Raw genomic sequence first — 24,441 nt, 5'->3', positions numbered from 1 at the left:
TATAATGTTACTACTACTAAGAAGTTTTTTTCTCAATAGCCATACAGGTTTGTATGTATATATATTCTGACATTAGGTGTTCAACAATATTTGTTTTCTTCCGTAATTCATTGTCAGTCTCTCAAACCTCTGAAAGCTTTAAACTTTATTGCAAAGAATGAAAAATCGCATAAACTAAATACTTTTAAAATTACAAAATATACCTCCAAGCATTTCTTGAGAAATTTGAAAAAAATAATAATTATATAGATATATACACAGTAAAATCTCCATTAAGCGGACATTCTAGGGACTGAAAACATTTTCTGTTTAGGAGAGTTGTCCACTTACGGGAAGGGTACCCTAATAATGAAGTTTAACACAGTTAATTGTTTTTAGAATATTTTCAAAGAAGTAGAAATAATTAAATAGTTTACAATATCTATCTACAAGGATATTTATTTAAACTTTAAGAAAGATAAAATAGAATATATAAAGAAGTTTGATATAAATACATAATTCTAGATGTAGCTACAGATAAATGAATATAATTTTCCTACTAGACATAGATACTCAAGTCAGACATATGATACCGAATAGGAGCTTTCAGTCTTTAGTCAGTTTCAATAATTAGGTTCACATCCCCTTACAAAAACCTATGAATTGATAGGGAACATGATTAATACCTTCTTGAAAGTAAACCTCCCATGATTCACAGTCATTCACATGAGGACCTATGGAAGTTGATTATTCACAATTGATCAGCTATCAAGTGTCTGAATAAGTGTGCCATTTATATGAACACATCAAAGACTATATTTCTGTTCTCTTTTTTACTGTGTTAAATACAGTCTTCAAACTAATGAGAAAATTAAAGAAATTTTAAAAGGGGAAGAAGCATTGAGAGCATTGAAGATGTCATTTCAACTCGAGGGGTCTCATAACCTGTGTGGTCCAGATGAAAAGATCAAAATATGGTGCTGTCCGAATTATTTCAGGAGAGCGGTATCCTTTTCTCTCCTTTCTTTACAAGGATAAGGCAGGGTGACAGGAGAAAGATTGATTCTTTAGTAGTGAAATAGCTTAACTATATTTTTAGTTATAGATAAGGCAAAAAAATAAAACAGTTTTAAAAATGGCAAAAAGTTGTATTTTCCCCCTTGCAATTTAAAGCAGAGATTTTTTTTTTTTTTTCAAATTTAGAAAAAGTAGTGTCCGGTTTGAAGAGATAGAAAATAATGTTTCAGGGCCAAAATGACTGTTCGCGTCTGGTTACAGAAGTGTCCGCTTTGCGGAGAATGTACATAATGGTTTATTCATAGAAGATTACCGGGGAATTAAAAATATGTCCGTATTGAGAGGCGTCCGTTTTGCAGGAGTGTCCATAACAGGAGGTTTCACTGTATATATATACTATAGGGCTCCGCCCCTTGCTCACTGCCGCTTGCTAACCCCTGATAATTGCTACGCAATTACATTTTCGTTCGCATTGCGAACAAACTTCGCGAACAACGAAAGTTGTCTTCCTGGAGATTAGCTGGCAATTTTTCTGCACCAACATCACATAGAGAGAATATGATAGGATTGTAAAATGTCAGAGGAACTTATTATCAACATTATAAACTTATATAAAGCAATTTCAATACAAACAATATTATAAACTTATATAAAGCGAGGAAGCAATATTATTTAACACATTACTATAGGGCATTAGCCGGAGATTAATCTCCGTATCTGAAGCACGCGTGGTAGAGCCTAACTCAAATCATTGTTGATCCTATAGGATGCCGAACGTTCCCTATATGTGTTTTATCTCTTCCCCCCCCCAGTAATTTAAATTTCAAACAAAAAACAATTAAAACCTGATGAAAAAAAACTTTAAAAAAATTACAAACAAATTAAAACATGTAATACAGTACGGAACCGATTATCCGGAACGATGAGGACCATCGCTACTCTGGATTACTGATTTTTCCAGTTATCTGAATCGCTACAAAAAGCCGTTTTTTTTATTGTTAAACCCAACTAAAAAAAACATTTTGGAAATAATCTTAAAAAGAAGAAAAAACGATGAAGTAATACACTAATGATTATTTCCAAAATTATGGTAAGGTAAACATCTTTCAAAAAAGAAAGAAAAATCCTAAAATCTTATGAGGAAAAAAAATTTTTTTTTTTTTTTTAAATGGCGGAAAAGTTATCGAATTTCGTTCCGGTTTTCTGATTTCCGGATAACGGGTTCTGTACTGTATTAATAAGTTGATTCTAAGTAATATTTCAAAAGCAAATACCATTGCAAGTAAGTACTCAATTAACTTCAATACTGTCAACTGACAAAATATTTTAGTTTCAATCAGAAGTATTCGTAAGTACACCAAGGAATTCGTTTCATTTAAATGTCTTGACCTTTAAATGTTTCTTCGCCGCGCATTCCGCCGCCGCGTTTTGATAGCACTATGACTATTTTCCAGTTAAATTTTGTGCAGCTAAATCATGTTCAGCTCTATGCCGCTGTTGATATCGCCTAAGATATTTACAGTGATCAATTTTTTATAAAAGATATAAGTATTTTAAAGTAAACTCTGTTCAATATATTTTGATAATTTGGAATGTAAATAGTTTTTTGAGAGAGTGTTGATTCGTGCTTCCAATAACTCTACCCGATTTATCAAAGCTATTAAAATATATTGGAATTCTAAAATAAATAACTGCGTTCTATCAAAACAAACATTTTATTATAAAACTTTAGAACAACTATCTTTTTGCATCGCCACTCAAAATTATTAATTAACACTGGATAATATTGCGTTAATGACACTCTTATCTAATCATAAACAATCGTTTGCATAAAGTTTAGTTCATAATAATCATACATAATCGTTTGCATAAATAATCGTTCGGTCTTTTTATAGCTTTACGTAATAAGTGTGTTTTTTTGTTTGTTTTTGGAATGGCGATGTTATAATTTTGTTGTTGAGTTAATAAATCTTCCTTTTTATAAACGTAATAGTAGAGTTTTCTTAATTATTTGATTCGAAGTCCTCTGAGTTTTATTTGAGGTCAGTTTGTATTTTGTATTTTTTGACAGCATTATTAAAAATTATTACCTTTTCACATATATGCGTTCTCTATTTTGATTGGCTGTTTTGTGCGTTACTAACCAGAAGTCTTCTGTGATTGGCTATGTGTTATCATTCCACTCTCTTCTTATATATAAAGATATATATATATGTATGGATTAAAGGTTTGAATGACGAAAAAAATGAATAACAAAAACTTTTTATGTTTACATCTTACTCACCTAACCGAATGGCTCATTAATCGAGTAGTGTATAATTTCAGGAGGGGCTTTGTCCCCCAAACCCTTCCAAAAACTATGCCACTGTCTTACAACAATAAAGAAGACTACAACAACCCCTCTTCCTCACAAATTAAGCAGGCCAGGGGAAAAAAATGATAAAGAAAAGTCTAGTCAGGACAATCTCAAAAAAGTAAAAACTTTGAAAAATAAAAAGTTGCAAACATAGATTTCGAATCAGAGAGACATCAACCTTCCATTCAGAGTTTCTCAAGAGATCACTAATCAGGCATCTCTTTTAAAGAGAAGAATTCAAAGCAGGCTCTTTATATCTAACCATATAAGATGTCAAACTAGCTGTCAATATTCAAAAACACAATAACGGAATTCAAATTAGCACAATTTATATGTACAACTTTATTCTATTTCGATGTACAATATTAATAAAATTAGGCATGTGGATGGACAGAATGGCCCACCAGGATACCGGGAAGTCCCGCTACGTCCTTCAACCTGATTACTTTCTGTTGAAATAAATTAAAAAAAGAAAGTGATATTAATTTTGCATTGTATCAAATAAAAAAAAATAAAAAAATTGATATAAATTTTACTTTGAATCTTAGTTTTTTAAGAAAAAAAATTATAAATAAAGAAATTTTATTTTATGGTTCAACATCATTTTTGTTTCCTCTGAACCTTCTCTAAGGTCCAGCCACGATGGGGGAGGAAAGAGATCACAGCGCTCCCAATAACAACCACCCCACTAGCTTAATAAATTTTATTTCAATGGGAAATAAAATGTTCTTCTGTTCTTGGGGAAAAAAATCTCTATTTTATGGAACGCTTCCTCCAAGAAAGTGCTCCTTTCTGAGTCTTCTTCTTCTTTGTCAGCACCCCTTGTAGGCCTTGGCTGTCTAAGTAAGTTTTCAGAGTAAGCAATTTATTTTTCATGGCATGGCAAAGCACGTAAAAAAGTTATTCAAGTTTAAGATCCATAGCAGTATCGTATAAAAAAAATCATGATTCGCAAAACAAAGTGACTGCCGAAAAATAACTTGAAATTTACGATGAAATCATAACAAATAAATCATGTCAAAAAGATATTAATTAAATGAGCGATCCACAACTCACGACTTGGAACATCGCATTAAATGCAATTAAATCGTATTAAATGTATTTTAATAATCATGCAAAAATTGGTAGTTTCGACTGCCAAAAAAACTATCGAAAAGTCATATGAATTTATGATGAAATTGGTAAAAATAAAGCGGGTCTAAAAGGATTACAGGAATTTGCGCATTGTAATAAAAATATTGCTTTTTTTTCTTTTTAAGAAAAAAAAAACATGTGAAACTCTATAGCAATAACCACTAAAAAATTGGTCGAGAAACAACATAGATTAGCAAAAGAGTTTGTGCAAATTGAGCTCGTCAAAAAGAGATAACTCAAATGCCCGATTCAAAATTTCCAGCAACATTTTTTAATTTTTCAAATAAATAATAACTTTTTACTTGTTTTCAAAAGCTCCCATTGGCTGCATATCAACAGTTAGTGTGCCTTGCAGCAGGGTTTGTTGATTTAAATCAGCTTGATTTAAATCACGATTTAAAACAAATGATTTTTTTAAAAAGAATCATTGATTTAAATCAACTGATTTTTTTAATATATATATTGATTTAAAAAGTTTAAAAACAGTGTTCTAAATTATTTATACTTTTAATATTTTATTTTCTTAGTTTTAAAATTTTTAGCTTGTCTATTTTGATATAGGATTAAAAATGAATATTTTAATATAAAAATAAAGATTAAATATTTATTTATATTTTGATGAATGACTACATTTATAAACACAATCTGTTACATTTATTTTGTCATTTTAAAAATCAAGAGAAAAAAAAAAGAAATAACAATTTCAAATTAAAATTATGGTTTGGTAATTGAAACTTTGTTTTAATAGTTAAAATATTCCTTAAATTCTCTATTTCATCTAGTCTTTAAATTTCCATCATGCATTTGTTTCAAAATGGTAGCTATGCATTCAAAGCTATGTATTATAATGAAATATTGCTTTAGGTAGTTAGAGCTTCTAAAATATTGCCATAATACAGATTTAATAAGAATTTAATTTTGATAAAACATTTATGAAGTTTTTTTTTTTACATCATAAATCAAAGTTTTTACAGTGTATTTAAATTTTAAAAAAATCCCATTTTTTGAATTTTTTTTTTTTTTTTAAATCAAGAACCCTGGCTTGCAGGCAGTAAGTTGGGGACCCCTATTTTAAACCATAACTTTCCCTGCATTAGAAATATTTCAACAAAGTCAGTAATTAACTCAGATTTAAAAATCAATTAAATAAATTATAATGCTCTTATACATACCTATCACCCCTTTTCACATTATTATCAATAATATCCTGATAAGGTTTTTTATAACTTTGACTTGAAGACACTAAAAAAGGAAGAGGAAAAAAATTAAAAATTTTCTTAGTTAAGTATCAACAAAACAGAAACTTTCAAAAATCTGTTATTTTTTTAAAATTCAAACAAATAATTGCTATTTCTTTTTTTAAATAAAAAATTTTAAAACATTCACTTCTTTTCAAAAGATTTGCTTTTTATATTACAATAAAATTTACTGGATGCATTTGGTAGTTTTTTTTTTTTTTTTTGATAGAAAAGGCTTTAGCTATAACTTAGGGTTGCACAACCTTTTGTGGTGAAGGGCCTATTGCACAGCAGGTAGATTAACGAAGGGCCGCACACATGATAGCGGCAAATATGATAATTTTTATATAAACATTAGTGTTTACATAAAAAATATTAAATCACTTAATATTTTTATCAGAAAACTTAGTATATTTTCGGAAAATTATTTGATTTTAATTAAAACTAAAAAAAAAAACATACTTTTTTAAAAAAAAACTTTTTCAATTTTTTACAATAATAATTTTTTTAATATATATACATTCATATATACATAAATATTGGGGGGGGGGATATAAATTCCAACCAAAATGAAGCTTACAGAATGAAAGTGCCTAAAACATACACATTTTAGAGTAATATAAATTTGAATTAAATATTTTAATTTAAGAAAATTTATAAAGTTTAAACAAAAACCAAATTAAAAGAAAATATTTTTATTGCATTCAGAAGTTCCCGCGGACCTCATATCAACAGTCGGTGGGCCGCAGGTTGTGCACCCCTAGTATAACTCATAATTCTTAAAAATGTTTGATAAAGATACAGTATGACATGTAGATACAGGAAAGATACAATATGAGCATGTGCTTTTTAAATAATTTCTTTCCACTTAATAATAATTTCCTTAATTGTTTTATGAAACAGATTGACTTCTTTTTCATTTTAATGAAGTAAAGATTTTATCTCATTTATCATTTATGGTTCTTCTCTTAGTTTAATTATGATTCGTATTTTCATTGACATATTACAATTCTTTTTTTTCAACATTTAAACAAAAATACTGGGTGGCTAGAAGGCTAACGGCTTAATTTCTAAGCACCTGGCATTTGCAAATAATATTTAAGATCATGTTAATAAATCCCAACTACAAAAAAAATAAGAGTTGTAAGGTTTTTTTTTGTTGTCAAATTTCATTATTTGTAAATCATGTATTTAAAATGATAGTTTATACTAACTTACTCAATATAAAATCTAATATAATTTTAATTCATAACTTGAAATAGAATTTATAATATTTTAAAAGTTACGGTAAAAGTGTAAGAAGAAAAAAAAACAATTTCATAAAAAATAAAATAATTAAAAAAATAATTAATTATGAGCTAAAGCTAATGAAATAATTATGAGCTAAAGCTTCAAAATACAAAACAGTTATTCAGCTACTCAGCATATTAAATATTTATAGTGGAATAAAATAAAAATGATAAATCTAAGAAATAAAGAATTCTCAAATTTAGAAAAAGCAACTATCAAAATATAAAAATAGCACAAAATATTTCCATTTCAAGTATATGAAAATTAAAAGAAGAACACTTTAACACAATTTCATTCATTTTATATATATATATATATATATATATATATATATATATATATATATATATATATATATATATATATATATATATATATATATATATATATATATATATATAGTTAAGATAAGATTTGGCCAAACAATAAAAGTACAAGAATCTTTTTCATTCCATGCAACATTAAATTATGACATTTGGAATAAGAACCAGAGTAGTAGTTTGAATATTAAAAGAAAAACATAACTTTCAATAAGAAATGAAAATTTTTTTTTAAAAAAAGTAACATAAACTTTCTTTTTAAACTTATCTTTCATTTCTAGCTTCGTTTTTATAAATGACAATTTATGAAAATTTGATGGGCAATTCTAGCAGCTTTTGGCAGTAATTTGATGATGTCTTCCTTTTCAATTTTGTATAATCTCACACAACAATCATGAAACCAATGATTTTTTTCCTACTTAAAAAAACTAGTATACTTCAATTATTTAGTTTCAAAAAACTTAAAAGAAGTTACAAGTCAGGAAGGAAAAAAAAAATTATCCCAGAAAGTATCAAAGAATTCAAGCATTTCACCAACTGTAAGTTTGATTTAATTTGTAGCGTATCCCACAACTAATATTCTAAATTAGGATTTTTCCCCCATAGATTTGTTGTCTGTTTATGGGGAAAAATCATTTTTAAATTGTTGATTGCACACCAAGTTAACAAGCAAGTACAATTCCAAGTACTTCCATTGTTACCTCTATATTCCTAATCTCTATATTCCTATAGAGGTAACAATTCCATTGTTACCTCTATACAGTCCCTAGAAAATTATTAGACACACTATAAGATTCTATGTAAAATCTTAATTATTAGGTGATACTGTACAGCTTTATTGTTTCTATGTGACTGAAACCGGTTTACACTTGTTTATATTCTTGTATCAATTGGTTAACATGCAATACGTTAAAAATAAATACAAACAGGAATTATATACAAAATCTCCCGAATAAAAGCCCATTGCATTTATGTTTAAATATAAAACTATTGCATATAAGCTTGTGTAAAACTTGTCATTATTGAAACACTACAGTGCTTCCAATAATTTTTCTCTAATTATTATAATATACTAATATAATACCTTACAATAGATATTCTATATTTATATAATATATCATCTAATTTTACCAATTGATACACAAACAAGTGCAAACCGGTTTTAGTTGCACAAAAACAATAAAGCTGTATAGTATCCCTTGATAATTTATCCTTGATAATTGAGACGTACAATAAGATTTTGCATAGAATCTTATTGCACATCTAATAATTTGGCTAGAGACTGTATATATACAAGGTCCGGCTATTAATTTCCAGGACTGACGTAACTGTAGGAGAAAGAAAAGCCGGAAGATGGCGCTAATGATTGCATATTGAAGGGTGTTTTCTTGCACATGTGCAGTGCAATCGGCGCCATTCTGAAGCGAGTAGTTCTCGTGTAAAGGCGCATTAAAACGGAGCTATTAAATTCCTGTTGTCGTAGTGAAATGGAGCAAAGAATTAACATAAAATTTTGCTTCAAATTGTGCAAGACAGCTGCAGAAACCTAAAAATTGTTAAAACAAGTTTACGGCAAGGAAGCATTATCTCACTCAAGAACTTTTGAATGGTTTAAATGCTTTCGAACGCTAAAGCGTGGAGGTTGATCCGCACACAGTTCCTACGCAAGCCGGAAGCAATTGAAAAAGTTCGCGTCCACACATTGCGTTTGCTGTGAGGCGATTCTCAGCTCAGCATGGTGTCGTTGAGTCGCAGCATCCACCATACCCGCCAGACCTAGCACACACTTTTTCCTGTTTCTTAAGCAGAAAAATTCACTGAAGGGAACAAGATTTCAGGATGTCGAAGCCTTCCCGAAAACTGTAACGTCACTAATAAAGAGCATTCCAAAAGAGGACTTTAAAACTTCTTTCCGAAATTTGTACAGCCGAGCACAGACGTGCATTACGGCTGATGGGGATTACTTCGAGTAATATTAAATAGCTATGTGTTTAACTTTTTTTTCTTCTGAGTTATTCCATGAGTCCTGGAAATTAATAGCCAGACCTTGTATAATTTAGATAAAGGATCAATTTTCAGTTTTCCCTAAATTCAATAATTATAGTATTGACATAATTTGATAGTGACATAAATGATATAATTTGACTTCACAAGAGCTTGAAATGTCAAATTTTTCAGTTTTACAGAAAACATTCTCAACACTTTAGAAGTTTACGTAATTTACAAGTGGAATAAAAATCATACGACGAAAGGGGATAACAAAAAGAGATTCTATGAAATACCTGTTTCTCAATAAAGATTAAGAACAACACAAAACAAAATAATTCAAATAATATCATGTAACCTCTTAATGCTCTTAACATTTCACTGACAAGTAAGCTACTGAATATTTATACAATATTTGTGAGACATTTACCTGATGGTTTTGACAGATCTAGTTTGACTTGCATAGTCCCAGTTCCGTGTTTATCTTGATGCAATCGAATGCATTCTGCCACAACAGGTTCAATCATTCCTTTTTTAAGATTAGTCTTATCAATCAGATCATGCTTCACTGGATCGTGTTCTTTCTGCAAAATATTTTGCAATTAAAATCTAACATAAATAGAGGGTCATTTGAAGAAATATTTATGGAGAGTAATTTCACTTCTCTAAAAAATTTTTGAATAGTCAATTCCAAACCATAGGTAACATTTTATAAATAACTGCCACTTTGTAACACAGACTACTACTATTACTTAAACAAAGAAAACATACAAAGATTATTGTTTGAATATTTCACCGAAATTCCATATTAACAAGTTAATTAAGGTTTCTAAAGAAAATTATACAAAATAAAAAAAGGAACTTTTTGTTAATTGTTTCTAAACGTCTATTGTTCAAATGATTAAAGAATTATTCAAACAATTATTTAACATGGTTAAAAATCTCAAATGATATAGCCTTTCCTCTAACAGCATATTGAAAACTGATATTTATAAGTTAAAAGTCATTATTTCTAAATCTTCAATTTTTTACCTTGAAAATGATTCTTTGCTTAAAAATATTAGGTTTAAAATGTTGATCATCTGGCTAACCTTACTGTAGAATTATCCAGCGACAAATTTGTACCTGTACAGTGCAGAACAAAAAAATAAAGGTTTTGTTTTCCTTCTTCCTAATAAAGAAATAAAATTCTTATATTTTATGTTTATATATCATTTAACTTGTTTCCCATACATTCTCTAGTTTTTGCAGGCTCTTTTAAAGTAAAAGGAGAATCAGTTATTACCTATGGAATGTAAGCAACATTTACGAACTTTTAACATTGTCATTACTACAGAATTGGAATTTTGAATCAATAATCGAATATTTACCAACAAAACAGTAAAATAAAATATTAATTTATAATTGGTTTGTAAAATAATCTCTATTTTAAATATAATTGTTATTTATAAGAGTTATATTAAAATGAAAAGGTTCAAAAGAAATAGAGAAAATTAGCATCAATGCAACAATTGTAACAATTTGTCAACAAACATTGCTGTTAGCAATTATAAGAAAATGAGTGATTGGTCGGCCTTGCTGAGAAAAATAATTTACCGATTTCATTGGAGTACAAAAGCTTTCAGAAAAGAAGTGCAATAAAAATCTATTATTAAATTATAATCAACAGGATTCCCACTCAATTTCAGAAAAAATATTCCATGACTTTTCCACCATATTTTATCTATAACATGCAATTAACTTTTAAATTTTTTTATTTGTTAAGTCAAATATTAGATTTTGTGAGCAAAAACATATAATAGAATGTGAATAGAAACATAGAAAACAGGGTGGCCACTGAAATCAGGTTACAAATTTCCTTGATTTTTCCAGGTTCTCCAGTAAAAATCTTAAAATTTCCAGGTCAGTGTGTGTGTGTGTTTTCTTCTTTTTTCTTTCTTTTAAAGTGTAGGTGGGTACAAGAAAAGTTTCAATATTATAAGGTATTTTATTTAAAATGTTATTTTTTTAATATATCAACTTGATTAGATATGGAGGAAACAATATGTTTAGTTCGCAGAAAATAATTTAATGAATTTTTTTTTTAAAGTGTTAAGTAGTTTTTGAACAAAATGTACCAAATAGCAAATACAGAAAAAAAGCCCCGGAAAAGTACTGTTTAATATATTTTCATTTAGCAAAAGAAAAAAATTCCAGGCGATTATACGTCGATAAATTTGTATATTTATTTACATTTATAATTATATTTATTACATTCAGAGCCATTCTATCCAAAGAGTGCTCTTGATAAAATTCATTGATATAATTTTCTTTACATTAATATCTAAAATCAAGTATTTGAATAGCGTTGTTTGTTTTGAATTAGCACTATTTTTTATGAGATATTCAGAAACTGTCAAATTTCTTGTTGCATATTCTATTAAAAAATAAAAAAAACTAGGTAAAATTTTTTAAATTTTATTCTTTTTTGCTTTGTTTTTTTTTCATATTTGAAATTAGAATATTTAAAGAATTCCAATCTAACCACATGGTTTCTCAACTTAGATGAGTTATTTTCTTTGTTTTGTTTTTACAACTGGGCAATTTCATGATGTTGGACCTAAAAAACGAACATAAATTTCTTAAAAAAACTATTTTATAAAACATAGGTTTATAATCATCAAATTTTTATATGAAATATTTAGTACATCATAACCTATCAAAAAACAATTTGTTTGATAAAAACTGATTATAAGTTCGAGTTAAATGGATTAAAATGTTGGTGTCGGATGTAAATCGCAAGAAAGCCAAAAATTATTACTCATTTACAAATTGTCTAAACTGTGTGAATTTGTTTGTAATTTAAATGTAAACTTGACAGAATTTTGAAGTTGACATTTGAATAAAAAATTTGAATCTTTTTTCCTTAGTGTCAGACGTAAATTTTTTGAATTGGATATAAATTTAAGTTAGTGATAACCATTATTCCCGATTGTAGCATTAAAGATGTGCCAAATGTATGAATATAAAATTTTATATGAATTCTAGAATAAATGTTAAGTTCAAAACACTATTTTTCAAAAAAAAAAAAATAATAATTGTTTTCCATCTTTCTAATAAATACATATAAATTTTCTTATACTCTAAGACAATACATCATTTAACATGTTTCCCATACCCCCCTCCCTTATTCTTGCTGAGCTTTTTAGTGTAAAAGGAGAAACAGTTTCAGAAATATCATCTCTGGAATGTAAGAAGCATTTACAAATTTATGACATAGTGATTAATACACAATACGAATTTTGAATCAAAAGTTTACCAACAAAACAGTGAAATTAAATGTTAACATCTAATTAGTTCGTAAAAGAGCCGTACTTAAAATAAAATATATTTCAGAAGGTTAAAATGAAATCCAGTAAATTAGCATCAATGCAACGATTTTGCTGTTAATTATGTTAGGTTCAATTATTATGTCACGTATTCATTATGTTATTCAAAAAAATGAATTATTATTTGGCTTTGAGAAAAATAATTCATTGGATGAGAACACAAAAGCTTTTAGAAAAAGAGAGCAAGATAAAATCTATTATTAAACTATAACCAATTATTTTTTGGATAATTTCAAAAAGTTAAAAATGATTTATTATTTTTAGCTATAAAATATGTGTCAAATAATACTTTTATAAACTGTAACACAAAATACTAAATTTTTATTGCACATTTATTTAATAGCTTGTGAGTTAAGCATAAATTGTTCACTCTACTATTTTTTATGTGTGATCTGTTTTTAATACTTTCTAACATTTTTAATTTGTAAAAAGGCAATCCAAATGCAGCTTTTGATTTTAAAAAAATGTGCTATATTCTGGAAGATTCTGTATATTTTACATTTTGCTGTTCTTTCTTAATAAATTAATCACAGCTTTTAGACAATTCGCAATTGCTTGGATTTATCTTTGTTCATTTGTTTGTGCAACATCGCTTTTTAGATTGAAACAGTTTTCATAGGTGTTATAAATAATAACAAACATATCAAAATATGGAGTACCATGGAAACTATAACGTCATCCAAAGTAACAAGTTTTTTCTTTACAAACATTTTTGAAATGCATGTTTTTAAAACATGTTTTTTACTAAAATTGTAGATACAGTAGAGAACCATGTATCTGGTATCCAGATAACGGGGGGAAATTTTGCTAGGTTATCCCAGGGCTAAAGAGAATACAAGGGCTAGTTCACTCCGCTCTTAGAGCTGAAGCGACGATTTCCCTCCTTATGACGTCACTGTGTCCACAGATCTCGGAGATCGCAAGCAAAGATATGATAACTTTGCATCTTTCTCTTTGTAAAAATAAGTTAGACTTTTTCTGGTTATTAGCCTTCAAACTTTACGTAATTAACACATTATTTCCGTTCATAAACATAGTTCAAAAAAAACTTTCTTGGTTATTATATTAAAAAAATACCATTTTAAACTTATAAAAATGTTTTGCTAGTTGGTGAAAATGACACAATAAATACTTTAATAAAAGATTTTTAATAATTTTCTTAACGAAAAAATACCCTCAAAGCATTGGAAGAAACTTGAACAATAAATAAATTCAATGCACGGTCTAGAAGATTAAAAAAAATAAATACTTTTATAAACATAAGCAAATATCCTAACCCCTTCTTCCACCTCTATCACTTTCCTTAATTACATAGTCTTATAATCTAAAGAGTCCAGAGGTTTCTCCATTCATTTAACAACTATAGGAGAATTTCAAGTGGCATTCTAATTTAGCAAGAAAATAATGGTGAGAATTTTAATGCAAGCAAAATATTGCTAAGTTGATGATATTTCAACTGTTTGAGGATAAATTTCAGTCTAAATAAAAGTGGATATAATGTATGGTAAAATAATTTAAATTAAGAGAAAATTTTCAGTTTTTCTTTTAAATTCCCTGATTTTTCCAGCTTTTTATCCAAATTTCCATGACTTTTCCAGGTTTTTTCAAGTATAAAAAAATTCCCTGATAATTCCAGGTGAGTGGCCACCCTGAAAAATTGCATTAAAAAGTGGAATTTTGCAATAGATGCCTATTGAGACTATTGAGCTCTAATCTCAATAACTGATTACTGTTATTGACAATTTTATGACTGGTTATTTTGCTAGTATAATGTAGGAGTTATACAGATTTTTTGCAAAAAATTGCAATTTTCCCTGTTTTTTAGAGTTGAAAAAAAATTCCTTGACAATTCCAGGTTTTCCCTGTTCTCCCTGACCCATGGGAGCCTTCAATGAACTAATGTTTAGAATTTTATAACGTTATTAAAACATTTTAAAGTTTTGTCCCAAAAAAAAAAAATACTAACAAAGCACGGAACAAACTTTAATGATAAATGGATTCAGCCCATGGACTAAAAGATTTTTTAAAAAATCTACTTTTATAAAGAGAAACAAATATCCTAACCAATTCTTCCACCCCCACCACAATCTTTGCCCTTCCTAAACTGCACAGTCCCTTAGTTTCCAAAGATTTCTCCATTTATTTAACAATCATGGGAGAATTTCATGCGACATTCTAGCTTTATGGGTTATAATGGAGCAAATTTTAAAGCAAGCAAAGTTGATATTATTTAAATTCTTTGGTGATGAATTTCCATTTAAAACAAGGGGGTATAACAAATAGTAAAATAATTTAAATTCAGAAAAAAAGATCTAGCTTTTCTTTAAAAATCTTTGACTTTAATCCAAATTTCCCTGATTTTCCCAGTATAAAAAAATTTCCTGATTATTCCAGGTGGGAGGATACCCTGTTAAAATCCTCCACCCTATATCTAAATGTATACTATTTCTATCCAAACTGTAACTGATTTTAATTAAGTAAATAGGCTGCAATGGAGCATTATTTTAACTTAAATATAAGTGGAATAAAATAATACCTTCTATGAATCTTAACACCATCAATTTTAGCAGAGGAGAAATGTTGATTCGCTGTGAAAAGCTGAACAATAATTTCTTTAGCTAATTTATTAATAAATAAACAGTTTGAAGTTTTAAAAATGTTTTTTCCATTTTGCACACTCTCCCAAAGCCATAACTTTAATTCACAAAATTTTTACTAATAGTATACAAAGGATGTTCATACGATATAAGTGAAATCAAAACTAAAAAAGCGGATGGAGGTGACATGTTTCCATTCAGCACACGTGGCGTCATTACCAATCGGGGATTTTTGATTGCATCACTTACGGAAGCCTTTTTGGGCAATTTAAATGTTTAATACTTAAATAAATAAACGTTCGAGAAAAAAAAAACAATTAGATATATAGGAGAGAATTTCCAATAAAAGATGGATATGAAAATAAAGAGATGTTGTCCTTTACTTACAAGATATGCCATTCTGTGCTTCAAACCAATGACATGTTCAATTAAAAACTGTCCATTCGGGACATTGGCAGAACAAAGAAAGCAATTGTAGATAGGTTTTCCTTCAAGACGCCGAATTTCACAACAATGCTGTAACCCTGAAATTAAACACAAAACTTAAATAAAGATCTAGAATAAATGAAACAGAAAAATTCAAAATACCTCTTTTATTATAAAAGTTAACATAATTATAAATAACCATAACAATGTCCTTTCGTTCCTTTTTTTTTGCATTATATCATTTTTTAAAAAAAAGATTTCTTTTAAAAACCGTCATTGAACAGCCGACCCAATTTAGGGTTTACGGCTACTAATGTTGAACTCCGTAGCCCTGTATTTTTGAACCCAACCCAGAAGACAAGGGAACTCATAAATCAAGTACAGTAGAGCGCCGATAATCCCAACTGCTCGAGACCAAACGTGGTTCGGATAATGAGAAGTTCGGATAATAGGAAAGTTGCTTAAAATCTAGTTTAGATGATTATTATTTATGCGCCAACTTCCCTTCACACTTTTTCCAGTCTTAAGACTGGCAGTAATATCTTAAATAGCTCTGGCGTGTTTAAAAGTTTTTTTTTAATTTTTAAATTTTTGTAAAACTTTTTTTTCATTTTAAATTTTTTTGGGTCATATTTCAGCTTTTTATAAATTTTTTGTCAATTACTGATTTTACTACATTTATCTTTATTTTTCATTGCCAAAGAAATCCAGCAAAGATTTTTGTTTCAAAGAAGATACTCTTTTTTGAGCAGCCATATCCCTTATTTTTTTTAAATAAATCAACTGAACTGAATCAACATCATTTTGACGTTCCAGCCAATTCATTGCAATATCTAATGCATTGCATGCTTCCATATGAGAAGGTCCACTATCTTGAACTTGGTCGCCTACTTCTTCCTCTTCGTCGGTGGAGTTCCGATTTTCATTCAAAATTTCAATAACAATTTCACCATCATTTAAAATCCTGGGTCATTTTCAGTGTCTCGACACCAACCTTCGATTTTTTCTGCTGTATAACCTGGCATCTTTTCATCCGGAAATTCTACTGGCTCAGAAACTTCAGTTTTGTTTGTTTTTCTGTTAAGAATCTTATTCCAAGATTTTCTAAGTGTCGATGTTTTTACTAAATTCCAGGCATCAGCTATCATCATGCAGCAATCTTTTAAATCAATAGCTCTGATTGAGTTTCGAAAATCCCCCTCATTTTCTTCATCCGAGAGAAAAATCTTCCTTAAAAGTTGCTTTCTATAAAGACGTTTTATGGTTTCAATGACACTTTGATGCATCGGCTGAATCAAAGGTGTCACATTAGGTGGCAGGAAAACAACACGAAACATTTCATTCTCCCTATCTAAGAGATCATGATTTGGATGCGACGGAGCATTGTCCAAGATGAGTTAATACTTTTCTTGCTTTTCCCAAATTTTCTTGATATTTCTTCCCATTTGGAATTAAAGTCTTATTGTACCACTCAATAAAAATGCTAGTGTACAGGCTGGTCTCAGTGTACACATGAGAGTACAATAATCTCAAGCTTTGTAGAAACACACGCGGACTCACAAGTATTTCATCAAACATGTAAAATGATTGGAGCTTTCATACGCTAATGACGAACGGTACACCAAAATAGATAGTGATTGAATGAATTGTGAAAGCGTTGAATAGAACAATGCGAAAAGCACGCTTTTACATAATACACGGCAAAAATCAATATTCCCTTTTCAAAAATCTCATTTTAGAAAAAGCACGATTTTTGGCCAATTCCACACGGTTTTCCGAATTTCGATATTTAAATAAATTATTAAAACATTCGACTTTAGTATTTAAGATATTTCTGTTTGACAAACTTGATTTGCGACAATTCTATAGTAAATCTACATAGTTTTTATATCTTATTTTACTATCAATTCCAGATGTTTTTAAAAATTTTGATATTTTTAAGTGATACGGTGTTATTAAGAAGAGAATCGCAGTTTCGCGTAAGGACTATTCGTCAACAATTTATACCAAAATAGCTCTTAACGTACTTAATTCCACAATGTTTTTCCATTTTTTTCCGGCAGCGTTAACTTGTTTCTTTTTCTAATTCAGATATTATTTTGGTTTATTAGATATTATAAAACAGTATTATTTTGGGAGAATTTTAAAATTTAAGCATTTGACGCTCTAGATTCCACACAGTTTTGGGATCTCCTTTTAGCCATTTCAACAGTTTGGTGCAATTTTTGCAAAAAGCTGGCATTTTAGATTTCGCTTTGGAGTAGCTATTCCAAACCCTATATAATGCAGTCTAATGTTTTAAGGTTTGAATTATAAATGTCTAATATTAAAATTTTTATGCTTCAATTTGTTATAACCATGAAAAGCATGTATTTACCTATAATTGGTTCTGATGACTTTTTAATTTCTGGTAATATAAGAGGATCTTCCTTAAGTATTTCATACTTCATTTCTAAAAAAAAAAAAAATCAACACATTAAAAATATACATTTTCATTATACAGCAGAATTACATAAAATTTTGTAGGGCATATGTCATCGACAATGTCAACCGTCATCCACGAAAAGGTACCCCAACATAGAATTGAGTTAATTGTTTTACATACTAATGAATTGGCATTGTATTTTTTTGTAGTGGTACATGCTACAGTACTCCCCCACCAGAATTATATCTGAGATAGATTTCGATGAACGGATACCACTAGTTGATTCGTGAGAAGCCGGGAGAGCTGTATTAAGATCACGGTCGTGGTCGCTCCTGTGTTGTCTTTAGTAGTCTAGTGTATATGTTGTACGTTGTATGTGATGGAGACTGAGAAGAAACAGCGTGAGGAGGTCAATGTCGCCGTCACAAATAGCAAATCAACTGTTCAGTGTGTGGATCATCCATCGAAGTAGGCTTGTTCAAATCATAGTGGGTGCTTCTGCCAAGGTAGGCATGTTCACATCACATCAGGGTCACCAATGTGGGGAAGTTATCGACAATGTCAACCTTCATCCATGAAAAAGTACCCCAACAAAGAATAGAATTAATTTGTCTTTTATATCAGTGAATTGGAATTGTATTTTTGTAGTGGTATACACAATACACTTTCTTTAGCTGAATTAAAAGAAGGGGTCAGTAAAAGTTTACCTTATTGTGAATCCCTTTATACACAAATTCTTAACCACCATCGCTCTTATACATAAACTGGCAAAATTACTCTTACCATCAACCAAGAGTAAATTTACTCATTTTGTAAATAAAAGTTTGGGCAGCAAATAACAGTTAAACTGGGCAATGGTTAATGTTGGCATCATATTGCACCGATTAATTTGTAAAGTGACTGTTGAGCAAGTAATTAGGTTGCTTTGATGCGCGAAGCACAGGAGAAATAACTGGAAAGTTTATCGTTGCATGTGATTACCATGGAATCTTTAAAGCCCCTGGTCAAATTATTAGACGCACTATAAGATTCTATGTAAAATCTTAATTATCAGGTGATACTATACAGATTTATTGTTTTTACGCAGTTTGCACTTATTTATGTTCCTCTATCAATTGGTTAGCATTGTAATGAAATGGGTTAAAAATAAACACAAATAGGAAGGGTATAAAAAAATCTGAATAAAAACACATTACATGTATGTTTAAATATAAAAGTATTGCCTAGAAAATCGCGCTAAACATGTCATTATTAAAACACTGCAGTGTGTCGAATCATTTGATCTCATTATTATTATATACTAGCCGCCTAAGGCGGCCAGATGTCCGCCACGCTAAAGGTTTTCACAAATAAAGTTTTTTAAAACATAGCAGGAAATCTGAAGATTAGTGGACAATTAAAGTGTTCCTGTCCAGCAATTTTGTCTTCATATCCAGTTCTGCTGCAGATGTGTTATAGCTCTTGAGGATGTTTGAAATTATATGGCTACAACGCTTAAGAAAAAAAAAAACTAAAATGCTAAATACATGAAAAGAACACGAAAACGAATAAATTTTTTATGGTATCAATTTCTATTTCTATATAATTTTTCATGGTATCAAATTCTATTTCTATATCTGTTACGTCAAGCACTCAGGTATTATAATTTGATCTAGTTGTGCTTGTATAATTTTGATCTAGTTGCGCTTTCTACGTCATTTTGTTAACATATCGTTTGGTTTGTTATTTAACATCGTTTGGTTTGTTATTTCTAAGTTAACTTTCAAAAAAATGGCTGGCATCAGCATTTTTATTCTTTAAGTTGTTTATTTTTTCTTTTGGAATTCGTTCCTTTTTAACGAAATGTTTTTCAACCTAATCGAATTCTTTGCCGACTGTTCTCTGTATATATAAAGAAAATAAAGTAAATATCTTTAAAGTGTTGTGAAAAGAATTTTTAGTTGTACAAAGTACTACAATATCGCTATAAAAATTATCGTCTTCGCTTAAGAAAAAAAAATAGAGCGTGGAAGGAAGAAGAAAAACTTATTATAACAATTATGAACAGCGACAAATATATCAAAGCGAAGCGTTCTATTTACGTATCGAATATGTTGCCACATTTTTAATACAAAAATTAAACTTTTCTCCACTTTAATAAATGTAAACTAATGCGAACTTTACAATTAAATTATTAATTCCTTCGTATATTATTAGTTTAAGTTGTCAAAAATTAATATTTCAATTGTGAGGTTCGCATTAGCATACATTTATAAGAGTGGGGAAAAGTATATGCATTTTTTAATAGTTTTTTGAATATGGCTCTTTGAAGACGAAAAAGCAGACGAAAAGCATAGACTTACAAAATGACTGATAACTAAATAACTAATCAAAATTTTTGAAAAAGAAAAAAAATACTTCTTCATTATGTCAAAACACAATTATGGGCCGAGTTTCGTGCCCGGGCGAGGCTTCTGGGGCGATATATTGTGATTACAGACACACACACACAGCCGCGTTTATTATTATGTATAGATTAATATAATACCTGATATAATAAATAATCTATATTTATATAATATATCGTCCAATTTATCCACTCGTCGAATTTATATGACATATCATCTTATTTAGCAGATTGATACACGAGTGTAAACAAGTGCGAACCGGTTTCAGTCTCATAAAAACAGTAAAGCTGTATAGTATCAACTGATAATTAAGATTTTACGAAGAATCTTATAGTCTGTCTAATAATTTTTCAGGGACTGTATAATCCCCCTTGAACTTGCAAACATGAGTCAAGGTTACGAATTTCTTTAGAAAAACGAAACTAGTCAATGATGTTAACCATTCATGACTTGATATTCCCTATCTGTTAAATCAAAAAAAAAAAAAATTTTACTTAAGTTCAGTGGATAAACCCATCATTTCCATGATCAAAAGTTTTCAAGATTCTATCGTCAAGAAAACAAGGTAAAATCTTTAATGTAGGAAACTTTTTTAAACAGAGTGAGTCCGATCGAGTAGTATGTATCAAGTCGAGTAGTAAGATCAAGTATTGGGAGTAATTTGCCTTCATGGTGGACTTTTTGATGGAACTAACCCGCATTTGCGTTACATGTAGAGGAAAGCCACGAAAACCTCCCACGGTTGACACAATCCGTGATTCGTCTACCATTTAGGATAGTTTACGTCATCACAGCCAGATGCGGAATTCGTTTTGACCAGCCATCCTTGGGATCCAAACTCGGTTCACCACGTTGAAAGACGTACGCTCTATCCCCTGAGCCATAAGGGCTCTACTTAAACTATTTTATTTTATATCCATTGTTCATCAGCCGACCCAATTTTGGGTTTGCGACTACTGATGTTCAACTCCGTAGCCTTGTCATTTTGAACCCAATCCAGAAGACAACTAAACTCCTGGATCGGTACCTCCAGAGGTATTGATTTGTTACAGGAACATTGAGGATTTTGCGACTCGACAGATTTAATGTGCATTGGCCACCATTTACTACAAGGAGAGTCTTCGGCCGGCAGGGAACGAACCCACGAGCTCTGGGACATGGGTCCAGTGCCCTACCCAACAGGCTATCCCGGCCTTACTTAAACTATTAACACACTTAACATACTGCAGTACTGGCAATAGCACCATCTGTTGAAGAATAAGAGAAGCATTTTTGCCATCAGCAGATATTTTATCGCCAAAATGATTTTTTTTTCTCCAAAATTTCTTTTAACAAATACGGAAAAATTGGAGAATATTCGGGTAAACAGGAGATAGTCGTAAAATACAGGAGTCTTTGTTAAAAAAACAGGAGACTTGGCAGGTATGTAAAAAGCAGAAAAAGTTTGCAGTCCTTATCTGAACTCCTTACTTCAGGAAAAAAGTCATTAAAAAAAAAAAAGACAAAAAATCTTTTTTTTTTTTTTTTTTTTTTTGCATAAACATCTGTAGAAAGGCAGTGTCTATGCAACACAGTGAGCTTGGCGGCAAAATACGAGAGTAAGCATATAACAATTCCTCACCTCCATGATCACCTTTCTTGGTATGCTGGAAAAAAAAAAGAAAAGGAACAATTAATATACTTTTAAAACACTTTAAAGAATGAATGATTTGAAAGTACTCAATCTCAATAATTTTAAATACATAACAGAAAAGGGATTTATTTAAAATCATATTCAAAACAAAACATGCAACAAAAATATTTTTTAAAAACATGGCACGAGAGTGAAAATACTCCCTCCCAGAAAGCGCGTCATCTCACAGCAACCTCGTGTCGGAATTTTCCTTTTATTGTCACAATAATGTTAGTACTAAAAACCTTTTTTCAATATAGCAAAAATAGTGCAGTCTCAAACCTTTCCTCCTAAAAGGATTAAAGATTATCTTAAAACCGTTTTTAAAAAGTATTGCCATTAAAGTAAAATGGTCACTTAAGTCCATAATGACGTTTTAGCCGATGTCAAACTGGCCATAGGATCGAATAGCATTGTCGATTAGAATTTAGTGATGAGGTGAATTTTAGTTGAGCATACGAGTGGTTGCGACAAGAAACCTTATAATAACCTAGATTTAAGAATATTTTCATCTTGAGACTAGCTTTATTCAAGGATTTTTTTCACGCTTGAAAACTCTACGTCGACCTCGATTTACGGTTTTTATATAGAAAGTAGTTTTCCAAAGTTTTGGATTACGGTAATGTGTGTAGAATAGAGCAGATTGTCACAGATTTCATTTTAAGATTAAAAAGTTTACACACAAACTGCATAAAAAACTTTTTAAGGTTTTCATTCAAAGGTTTTTGCTGAGTGAAAATAAACCTTATTTTGCTATCTTGGACTGTCTTCACATATATTTATAATTAATTTAAATGACATTTATTAGAGTATAAAAAAGATACAAACGTTTATTTACAACTATTTTTTCTTATTATTGTGATGCACAAGTGGCAATGGTCGATGAATGGTCTTCATCAAACAAAAATTAGAAGAATTAAAGCCCAAACAGTGAGACAAAGGGTTTCATGCAAGAATTAAAGTGGTTCTAAGAGGGTTCTTTTAAAAGCCAGTAATGATTTTTGAAATGCTTAATTATATTAAGATCTGATCAATAATCCATTATTTGTTTATCTAATATTTCAATTGCACACACAAGTTTTTTAAAATATACCAATGAAAAAAAAAACAATTATTAAAAATATTAAATTGGTATTTCCAATTCAAATCAAAATAACTAAATTCATTAATATAGGCAAATGTTTCTCTAATAACCTTTTTAAACATTTATAGAAGTTTTAATCTCAAAGAAAACCCTAATTCAGCATAGTTGGGGAGAAAAAATAAAAATGGGTTGGTAATTCTGAAAAATGTGGATGATAAGATCTTTTAAGTATTTCCAATTTAAACTAATATATTTATATTTAAAAACAATTTTTTTTTTAATAGAAGTCTTTTTTATCATCCTGTGATTCAGAAATTGTAAAATTTTTTAAAAAAATATTGTGCAAAATAAAAGGTTTATTTTTACACAAATTTAGTATTTTTTTAAAAAAAAATTTATTTTTTAATACTGCATTATTTATCCTTATGCAAAAACATTATTTATCAGTATTAAAAGCATATTTATATTTTAAGGATTAGGCATTCACTTTTGTTGTTCAATGAATTGTGGAGCTTCAAAAATTATAAACCTTTTCCTATTATATTATTTTCCTTTAATAAGTTAAAGTAAATTGTATAAAAAATATCAAATATTTATTGATACATGTAATTATTATATGTTCAATGGTTACACCTATAAAATTTTTACCTTTTACCAAAGTTCAAGGTTTTGGACAATTTAAGACAGTTGTAGCCACTTCAGGACAGTTTATGACAGTAAAACCCACGTGTCTTGTTTAGGACGTCCAAAACACCAACCCTGGTAAAATTGTCATTATGCTTGATCTTATGTTAGAAACGTTTTTCTTAATGATTTTGAATAAATAGAATTGTTTTTGCAATGCTTCATAAAATATTCACTCATTCATACATTTTTTGCTTTCCACTACTACTAATGATGTGTGCTGAATTTAACTCCATTTTGGAATCTGACATTATCAAAACAATACTCAAGTTCTACTATATCTACTGTAATGGAAAAAGGAATCTATTAATAAACCATTATTAGGAAGTACTCCGATTTGGTTCGTGTGTAGCACATATATTAGAGCCTCGACGACCGAGTGGTCGAGGCTCTAAACTGTCTAAAAGCTTCAACTAGCTTCAGATTAGTAAAGAAGGCTTATGCGCATTGCTGACCACATTGCCACAATGAGGCCCTA

At 29.5% G+C, this 24,441-nt stretch overlaps 1 protein-coding gene across 6 annotated transcripts in view; it reads right to left on the bottom strand.

Annotated features, from left to right (window-relative positions):
- LOC107457188 (uncharacterized) overlaps window positions 1–24,441 on the bottom strand; it is a 75,832-nt gene that overhangs the window by 14,044 nt on the left and 37,347 nt on the right. For 4 of the 6 annotated variants that reach the window (XM_087158555.1, XM_087158560.1, XM_087158556.1 and 1 more), the window contains exons 8-12: window positions 22,145–22,169; window positions 18,089–18,163; window positions 15,673–15,809; window positions 9,751–9,904; window positions 5,659–5,728 (exon numbers count right to left, since the gene is read on the bottom strand). In XM_087158555.1, the coding sequence (XP_087014681.1) occupies window positions 5,659–5,728; window positions 9,751–9,904; window positions 15,673–15,809; window positions 18,089–18,163; window positions 22,145–22,169 (461 nt within the window). The remainder of the gene's footprint in view (window positions 1–5,658; window positions 5,729–9,750; window positions 9,905–15,672; window positions 15,810–18,088; window positions 18,164–22,144; window positions 22,170–24,441) is intronic. The other 2 variants (XM_087158558.1, XM_087158557.1) reach the window with 1 other exon arrangement.

This window comes from Parasteatoda tepidariorum, chromosome 3, assembly GCF_982258835.1.
Source record: "Parasteatoda tepidariorum strain Cologne lab strain chromosome 3, Ptep-v5.0, whole genome shotgun sequence".
Classification (NCBI taxonomy): Eukaryota; Metazoa; Arthropoda; class Arachnida; order Araneae; family Theridiidae; genus Parasteatoda; species Parasteatoda tepidariorum.
This window is presented reverse-complemented; position numbering and strand designations above follow the sequence as displayed.